Genomic DNA, 9,997 nt, shown 5'->3' with positions numbered 1-9,997 from the left:
TACTGGGATCAGGTTCACAACTTCAATATTAGAGAATGTATCATACCAATAAAAGTACTAAACAAACCTCTGGTGTGTGAAGTTGCAAGGTTACTGGGATCAGGTTCACAACTTCAATATTAGAGAATGTATCATACCAATAAAAGTACTAAACAAACCTCTGGTGTGTGAAGTTGCAAGGTTACTGGGATCAGGTTCACAACTTCAATATTAGAGAATGTATCATACCAATAAAAGTACTAAACAAACCTCTCACACCGAAGTTGCAAGGTTACTGGGATCAGGTTCAATTGGTATGATACATTCTCTAATATTACTGGTATGATATATATTCTAACATTGAAGTTATAAAAGTACTAAACAAACCTCTCTGGTATGATATATATTCTAACATTGAAGTTGCAAGGTTACTGGGATCAGGTTCATACTTTAAATACATTCTCTAATAAAAAGTTAAAATATCCAAACAAGTATGCTGGATAGAAGAATATTAAAATGCATTAACAATTCTCAAAAAAAAAATTAGTACTAGGTATCACTACAACAAAATGCCTTTAGCCCAAACTTTCTACCCCCCACAAAGATAATAAAAGGACAGTATAACATATTATATTTCTAAACACACTACGAAATGAAAACACTGTGTGATACACCAGTAAGATAGCTCCATTATGATATTTTTAAATTTAAACTATAGTAAAATAGGCTTAACTTTGCAAAATGTTCATGTTATGGTTACTTTATCATATAATGCACATCGTTAAAGTGTTTGCAGACATCTGTGTGACTATTTGTACAACGGTCATATAGTGGGCGATGTTAGTATTTCATAGTGCAATTCTGCATTGTAAAGCACACTCAGCTCTCACGGCACAGAAAACGAGCTTGCTAGACTTTAAAACAAACATTACATAAGAATCCCACATTTCTTTCTAAGGGTTCAACATTACATGAAATTTCTTGCGTCAAGTTTATACAGAAACAACATAACACACCAGTAGTTAATCCTGATTGGTGTTACCCAAGTGGTTTTGAAAACATTGTCTTAACTCCTTACATGTTATACGAGATTTATTAAAGGACTCTAGGTTTTTAAGAGATATTCGAAGCCAAACACACGTAAGGTGGAAATAAAACAGAACTAATCTTGACTAACTGGTAGCTTTAATTTGTTTGTTTATAACATTTTTCCGTACGTTTGGTTTAACACAAAACGTTCACTGGATAACAAGCAACTCCAGAAGTCTGTGTCGAGATCAGGGTGAGTTTCTCGTACTTAATATCGAATGTTTTATCGTGTTACCAATGTAATAGAATGACCTTTAAAATACACTTCATTAGGAAGCTGAAGAAATACATCTTCTATTATATGTGGTCGATACCATCATGTGAACAAGGTTAATTAGACATCCACGTAAAATCCAGCAAAAAGTATCATTCCTTATATATATATATATATATACTCAAATGATTTTATGAAAACTGAGAGATATATACATATGTTTATTGTATATCATTGAATAATTTTACGGAAATTGACAGGCATGTTTTGACATGTGTTTATTATATATCATTGAATAATTTCACGGGAATTGACAGGCACGTTTTAACATGTGTTTATTATATATCATTGAATAATTTTACGGAAATTGACAGGCATCTTTTGACATGTGTTTATTATATATCATTGAATAATTTTACGGGGATTGACAGGCACGTTTTGACATGTGTTTATTATATATCATTGAATAATTTTACGGGGATTGACAGGCATATTTTGACATGTGTTTATTATATATCATTGAATAATTTTACGGGGATTGACAGGCACGTTTTGACATGTGTTTATTATATATCATTGAATAATTTTACGGGGATTGACAGGCACGTTTTGACATGTGTTTATTATATATCATTGAATAATTTTACGGGGATTGACAGGCACGTTTTGACATGTGTTTATTATATATATCATTGAATAATTTTACGGGGATCGAGATATATATGTCTTGGAATATGTTTATGGCGACTCCTGTATTAAACTGTGTAGTTGATATTCAAGAACAGCATCGCATTTCAATTTAATGTTCTTTACGGAAAATTAAATGGCATAATATATTTCTGTATATTTTGAACTCACGGGTGAGTGAATGCTCATTCCTGATATTGTGTAATATATGATCATTATTCTACACATATTACATGTCTTGACCTTCTTTCTTCAATGTCCAGATATGTGACAATTTTTATCCTTCACCAACCTGACCCCATAAACGAGAGATTTTATTCGAAACTTCCACGTGTTCGTCATTCTAGTTGAATCGTTCTCAGGTCTCACTTCCTCTCCTTTCCAACTTTTTACGTAAAACAATTGATGTGAGGGAAGTATTCTACATCTCTGCTTAATTGATTTCCCCCTTAGTTCTACTATTTCTGTAAAAGGCTGAGTCAGCTGTGTTCGATCATACTTCAGATACTTGGCCTCTAATCACTTATGTATCTCAATACGTTCACTGAATCAATAGAATGAATAACTGGAGGAGCTCCATGTATCTTTATGACAATATTCTTCTCTTAGACATTGCTGCACACAATAGCGTGAAACATTGTCCGATGTGCGTCACATACAGCCACGCATTGAGTCTCCATGTAACCAAGTTCTTTAAACGTCCGCTGTGTAAAACATTCATGCAGAATATTATCTTAGACTCTAATGTAAATTCACGGAAAATAGAGAAAACTACAAATAGCCACATATCGATATTCATATAAAAAAGAAATACGGCGAACATGTATATTCACGAAACATATATTTTCATAAACTCACGAAATAGAGAAAACTACAAAAATATCGTGTTTGTTTGTTTTTTATTAATCATAAAGCTATACAATAGGCTATCTCTACTGTGCCCATAATGAGTGTCGAAACCCGTTTTTTAGCGTTATAAGACTTACCGCTGAGCCACCCAGGGTTTACAAAATGTCACATATAGATTTTAATGTAAATAAGAAACACAACATACATATATAATCACGAAACAGGGAAACTACAAACTATCACCTACACATTTTCATATAAATATAGACTACAACATGAATTGTTGATAGACTCTAATGACAGGTATACTTGAAGAACCAGCCAAAAAAAAACGGTCATTGATAACTATGCTCCTGCTAGTCGAGCACCCATTATCACGCTTCTTTGAAAGTTTGGGTGATCCTTCCTCTTATTCATTTCCTTAAAGTTCAATATTGATGTGACTACATTTCTGTAGTCACTCTGACCACACTTTCTGACCACATTACATACTACGATTATTTTGTTTATACCAATAAATGGTCCATGCTAAAAATGAAAGGAGGGTCAAAATTATCCTCATATTTAGTAATGTATAGGATGCAATTACTGAGAAAGTTAGCAGTGAATTCTGGCACAGTTTGGAGGCCAAAATTAAAGGTTCTCAGATGAAGTGAAGTTGTCACGTACCAAGAAACTGCTAACACTTCATGAAGATAGCAAACAGTTTAACATTACAGACTGTTGTGAAATGAGTTCTAAGTCACGCGGAAGTAGCCACGAGAAGAACGTGATAACATAAAACCGGTAACTCGTTTCAAGATAAGAGCACATAATTGAAAAATGTAGTGAAATGAGCTCTAAGTCTTTAGACAATTTGTTGTCCAAAGTTCCACGTAAAAACTTACGGTTCGATTTGTTTGTCGTTATGCACAAAGCTATACAATTGGCTGTCTGTGCCAACCCAATTACATGTAGCTGAACCCAAATTTTACTGTCATAAGCGTTCAGTCTGAGCCACTAAGGAGTAAAAATAACGAAAAAACCTTTACAAAAAAACTATAAACATTTCAAAAGCTTTAATAGCGTGTAAAATTAATAACTGGTGGCATAATATGTGCTCTAAATCTTGGCATGATTTAAAATTCAAAGGTACGGGTTATAGCACAAAAATAGTTCAATCTTTGGAAAAGTAATAATACAAAATATATAATTGATGACATGATATACCACAAAACATAACTTGAGGTCAAAATGTAGGGTTATCTTCTTCACCTAGAACCATTATAACTCAAAATGTAGGGGTTAGCCCCTTCACCTAGAACCATTATAACTCAAAATGTAGGGGTTAGCCCCTTCACCTAGAACCATTATAACTCAAAATGTAGGGGTTAGCCCCTTCACCTAGAACCATTATAACTCAAAATGTAGGGTTATCTTCTTCACATAGAACCATTATAACTCAAAATGTAGGGGTTAGCCCCTTCACCTAGAACCATTATAACTCAAAATGTAGGGGTTAGCCCCTTCACCTAGAACCGTTATAACTCAAAATGTAGGGGTTAGCCCCTTTACCTAGGACCCTTATAACTTTGCAATCATATAAGCCACAAAAAACACGAGAGATAAAAGAAGAGCATTAAATTCTAACTCACCTTTAAGTTTGTTTACCTTATGTACACAATAGGTGATAGCCAGACAAACAATTCAGTGGTCCAAGCATAGTCGTCTCTAATTTTGAACTGTGAGCTAAAGAGAAAGCAAAGCAGCCGGCAACCCAGCTGCCTAAAGTGGCTGCATAACGTCTCGAACGTAAGACCCTTGGAACCTCAGACCGATACACTAACCAGATAGCCACGATCGAGCCTTGACTTTGAACGACCAGTATAATTTATGAAGATAAAATTCAAGTACGTATAGTCAACATCATGTTAATAAGACATTTAATAAAATGTGTTTAAAAAGCTGCTTGCAGTGTTATCCAAAGTGAGTTTATCTAGCGATATTGACTAGCTGCCTATCCTCTGGTCTATCGCAAAAAAAAATTAGAGACGACTCGTACCAATATCCCTCGTGCAGCTGTGCGCGAAACCCAAAAAACAATTTTTCTCCCCTTATATGCCGTTAAATGAATCCACACTGATATTTTACTATAAAAACCAGAGCGTAGGCAAAGCAGTGTCTTCTTTACAACGGTCTTAACCCTAGAGTTACAGATGGGACTTTAAACAAAATTTTCTAATCTTATTCACCAAACTGCTTATGGATCATCATTTGTTGGATCTGTTATAACACACGAATAACACAAAAACATTAAATAACAAAAGATCATAAATGTTGCAGTTAAGCCCACTAGCTCCTGCTTTACAAACACAATAAGTGATTTCACTTATGTTTTTGTGGCCAGTTTTGTACACTAAGCGTTATAACAGACACAAACATAAAATTACTGAACATGACGCAACTTGTGGACCCCACCAGTAGTGAATTGAACGTTATGACGTAGGTAATTTGGGGGTAAAGAAGAGAAAGTTTTGAATAAGTTATATAATATCAGACCAACAATTATATAGCAACGCATAAATTTTATTTTTCAAGAAGTTTGCTGTAAAGTTGGACAATCATGTTTCAGTTTTACAGACTTGTCGTTCTGACAAACAATGTTTCAGTATCATGTTTTCCATACTTCCTCTATTAGCACCAAATAAGGTTTAGCTCAACCAGCATACAAGTAATAAAACTTGAAACAAACTTTTCAAGTGATTGATTACACATTTGAATAATAATTAAAATTTTGAAAGTCAAAACAAACAGTTCTATAGTTTTTAAATAAGGGTCGAGGTTTTCCCTTAACTTCTGCATGTATTGTATTGAATATAACAAACCCAGTTTCTACGTTACTAGAGAACTTTGTTATATAACTGTCATAAGAGTCAGTAATGTGTCTCAGTAAGTTTAGCTGATATAAATTTGATTTGGTGTTAGCAGTCACCTTAATCACATAAGTACGTTTATTGCTTTGTTATTGCTTTAACCATCACTGATAGAAGTATAGACTATACAATATAAACGTTACACAGAACGTAACCCCGTCGGAGATATGAAACTAAATATATAAACGCTGCGCACAGCGGAACGTGTTAGTGATATAAATAAAACGATATAAACGTTGCACAAAACTAAACGTGTTAGAGACATAAATAATACGATCTAAGCGTTGGACGCAGCAGAATGTGTTAGGGATATAAATTATGCGATATAAACGTTGCACACATAAGAACGTGTCAGAAACGCAGCCTGTGGAATTTGTGTTAGAAACATAAATAATGAAATGTAAACCTAACAATAAATGTTACGGAGCGTGTTAGAATCATAAAAAATGAAATGTAAGCCTAACAATAAATGTTACGGAGCGTGTTAGAATCATAAAAAATGAAATGTAAACCTAACAATAAATGTTACGGAGCGTGTTAGAATCATAAAAAATGAAATGTAAACCTAACAATAAATGTTACGGAGCGTGTTAGAATCATAAAAAATGAAATGTAAACCTAACAATAAATGTTAGGGAGTGAGATTATTTAATGTCTATTTATATATATATATAACAAAAACTAATACTGTTTTGCATTCGACAATTTTCACTAAACGTTTTATTCTCAATGTTTAACTGAAACAACCATATTTTTCGCATATTTACATACCATGACACCCGGTAGTGCAACTAGACCTTATGAGATCTGTGAAGCAACATTACAAGGGGCCTTAATCAATGTTGTTAACTATTGTAGAATACCAGGAGTCTTGAGGAAGGGGTGGGCAGGATCTTGTGGACTTGATCCCACTAGTAAGGTAAACACTTGCGCCTGAGATGGTACAGTATTTCTTATTATTTTCATTGATCATGGCATTATGGTTTAATTACTTCAGTACATCATCATTTGGAGTAATACGTTTTTGTATGAAAGCCTAGAGATGTCGTTTTTACCTCAGTGGACGTATCGTTCTAGAGTTTTACAGCCTATGTTATTTTAATTAACGTTTCGTTAATACCGATGTTTTCAATTACTTGACATTAAATATCACTGATATCATAAAACGTGTACGTATAACACTAAATGTATTAATGTAAATGCTTGTTTTACATACATTTATTGTTTCCCAAACGTAGTATTAATTTTTGAATTATATAATTAGTTTTTGACTTAGGTGTGAATACAATTGCACCATTCGATATCTTTTAAAATTTCAAATATTCTTGTTTCGATTATTATTGCTCTCTAACGATTATCTCTGGACTTTTATCTTTAATCTCTACTGTTAAGCAATTAGTTTACAGTTCCAAACATAATCATTTCTAATTATTCTAAAATTAAAGGAAAACTACCTTGGATTTCCTCAGCCGGAAAACGACGACAGCGACTACGATGGTAATGGTGGTACAGAAACTCTGTAATCCAAGCGCAACACTTCTTAACAACATGTTGTACTCAGAGAAACAGGAAGTGTCGTCCACACACGTTTTACATCCCGGTTTGCAAGGAAGACAACGGAAGCTGTCAGGATAAATGAGACTACCCTCTACTGGCGAACCCCCTCGAACTCGACTTGCCACAAAAGCATTTTCCACTTCTGAGCCCAAAAATGAATTCTGTTTGCCCCCGGTGAAACCTTCCGTTAAATAAGATTTGGGAAAATAATATCCTCTCCTACACTGACATTTGTAGGCACCTCTCCTGAACCCCTTTCCGGAAATGTGAATGCACTGTAAAGAAAGAATGTATAATTATTTAACCCCAGATTTAAAACACGCTGAATGTTTTAGGGGTTCCTAACTGACATATAAGGACAAGTTTATTACTGACAGCATGAAGATCCGAGTTATCATTTCGAAACGTAATCTTCAAAGTACCACAGACGGATAAAACTCTTTCCTCAATCCAAATGAAATACCTTGGAAGTAGGTAGTCAATCGAGTTCTTTATCATTTCTTAATCTCAGTTTTATTTTTTATTAGAAAGAAACAGGAAATCAGGTCTATCATTTGATTTACCACTTGTCATTGAATTGGAGGAATTCCACCATTCAACAGTGTCTCTGGATAAGGACAAATAAAAAAGATTTGTTTATTTTATGACGGTGATCTGTAAAATATCTGTATGATGTTAAGGTTCATTACTATAAGAATCGCAATCTTGTTTTCCGCTTTGCCTTTGTCGAGAATTACTTATGCGATTGCAACTCCCTAAAACTGGTCTAATTCAGTTAAACGATGAATCGAATGATAGGCTGGGCCTCATATTTCTTTCTAGTATCTTAACGTGTCTCCTGGGTGGTTCAGAAAAATGAATTTGTAGCATTAATGTTACATATTCTTAAAAAGTTTTGTAAATATAGGTTCCTTGTGGTGAGTACAAAACAACCCGAACGTCATACATATATAAGGATTTATATGAAAATGAACATGAAGATCTTTGGGATTGTTCGAAATAGAAAGATAGGTCTAGATTTTCAAAAAAATTATATTGGGGCATCCAAATGGTTGATCAGTAAATTTGAGGTGTTTTTCAGAATTGGATGCTCTGACTTACATGAAAATAAACACGGACATGCAAAAGTTTTTTTAAACAAGAATCTACTTTCATTTAGATTTTGTAAATGTCTCTCAGGATCTTTACATGAAAATTGGTAAAAACAAGTAAATTGTTGTTTAAAGTAAGGTGTATACATTTTGCTTAGTTTTTGTTTCCCGGGAAGTTTACTAACATCATTGATTTTTTTTTTGTGATGTTTTAATGGATTTTTACTTCCTTTTCATAAGGTAGAAAAAAATGTTGAATGTCACTTTAGCGAACATCTGATCTGATCCTTGGAGTTGGATGGTTTGACTTTCTAGTCTTAACGGTTAGAATATGTACTATTCAAACACAGATTATCGTTTCCTACCAATACCTAAACTTTCTTATTTGTTTTTCTTTCATCTTACCTCTGTGGATTCTTTGTCACATTTATGAGTCCCAGCAAACATACTCTCGTCCTCAGCACATTGATTAATGTCAACGTATTTCAAGTCGATGCTTATCATAGCAACTCCTCTGTAAAAGACGAGAAATACAAAACTCCAAAATGTGCTTTTAGGATTGGTTTCATATATATATATATATATCGAAATACTTGGGTATTCAATAAATTTATAACAAATTATCAACTGAGGAACGATTTATCAAACGCAAAAATTCATTGGTTAGGCATAATGACTGAAGAAAATTCAACACAACATTCTAGATAACCAAAGTAGATAAGGGCTGATTCAAAATATATGTTAATTGATCAATTGTCAGCCTAATTCTGCTGGTAAAACTATGCTCCTTTGGCTAAGCAGAGCTAATTTTATGGTTAAATATACAATAGTCATTGCATCTTCACCATTGTATTGTTAGGGTTAAACTAATTACATTGTATTGTTAGTGTTAAAGTCATTACACTGTATTGTTAGGGTTAAACTAATTACATTGTATTGTTAGCGTTAAAGTCATTACATTGTATTGTTAGTGTTAAACTAATTACATTGTATTGTTAGTGTTAAAGTCATTACATTGTATTGTTAGTATTAAACTAATTACATTGTATTGTTAGTGTTAAACTCATTACATTGTATTGCTAGTGCTAAACACATTACATTATATTGTTGGACAAACAGAAATCTACTCTAGATCAGCTATTGAACCTGGAGGATCTCTATAATCCTGACGATATTGTCGATCTACATTTTCTATTAATTATTTCATTTACTATTAATAAGATTTGAATTACAAGCCACCAGCTGTTACTTTCTTTCAAGAAACAAATTTTTAGGCTGCTACTTCTTTCATAACCGATGCAATCACAAGAGTAACACACTCGCTTATCGATAAATTAAAACTGAAAATTTTAACAGCGATTTTTACAAAAAAAGGTCCAACTACTCAACACTCCTAGAAAGAAAAGTGTTCATAAGGTTTATAAGAAATACTGACTACAGTTTTAGGTTAACTTCTAGAAAGAAAAGTGTTCTTGCTCCAAGTTTAAACAAAATACTGAATATACTTTTAGGTCACTTCTAGAAAGAAAAGTGTTCTTGCTCCAAGTTTAAACAAAATACTGAATATACTTTTAGGTCACTTCTAGAAAGAAAACTGTTCTTGCTCCAAGTTTAAACAA

The 9,997-nt window shown here is 33.3% G+C and overlaps 1 protein-coding gene across 1 annotated transcript; it reads right to left on the bottom strand.

Annotated features, from left to right (window-relative positions):
* Window positions 1-7,169: 7,169 nt before the first annotated feature.
* LOC111083128 (probable G-protein coupled receptor 158) lies at window positions 7,170-8,894 on the bottom strand. The gene is made up of 2 exons (XM_022379403.1): window positions 8,784-8,894; window positions 7,170-7,562 (listed from the first exon to the last, which is right to left on the bottom strand). Exons 1-2 carry the CDS (start codon window positions 8,880-8,882, stop codon window positions 7,170-7,172), a joined length of 492 nt encoding a protein of 163 aa, XP_022235111.1. The 5' UTR covers window positions 8,883-8,894.
* Between the last annotated feature and the right edge of the window lie 1,103 nt (window positions 8,895-9,997).

The sequence above is a fragment of the Limulus polyphemus genome, unplaced genomic scaffold, assembly GCF_000517525.1.
Source record: "Limulus polyphemus unplaced genomic scaffold, Limulus_polyphemus-2.1.2 Scaffold8276, whole genome shotgun sequence".
Lineage (NCBI taxonomy): Eukaryota > Metazoa > Arthropoda > Merostomata > Xiphosura > Limulidae > Limulus > Limulus polyphemus.
The sequence above is the reverse complement of the archived record's forward strand: the minus strand, read 5'-3'. Positions and strand labels throughout refer to the sequence as shown.

Excerpts from the sequence above, each read along its gene's own strand:
- LOC111083128 (XM_022379403.1), bottom strand. The coding sequence starts at position 8,882 with ATGATAAGCATCGACTTGAAATACGTTGACATTAATCAATGTGCTGAG. Across the intron at positions 7,563-8,783 it reads GTGACAAAGAATCCACAGAG|TGCATTCACATTTCCGGAAA; the intron begins GTAAGATGAAAG and ends CTTTCTTTACAG.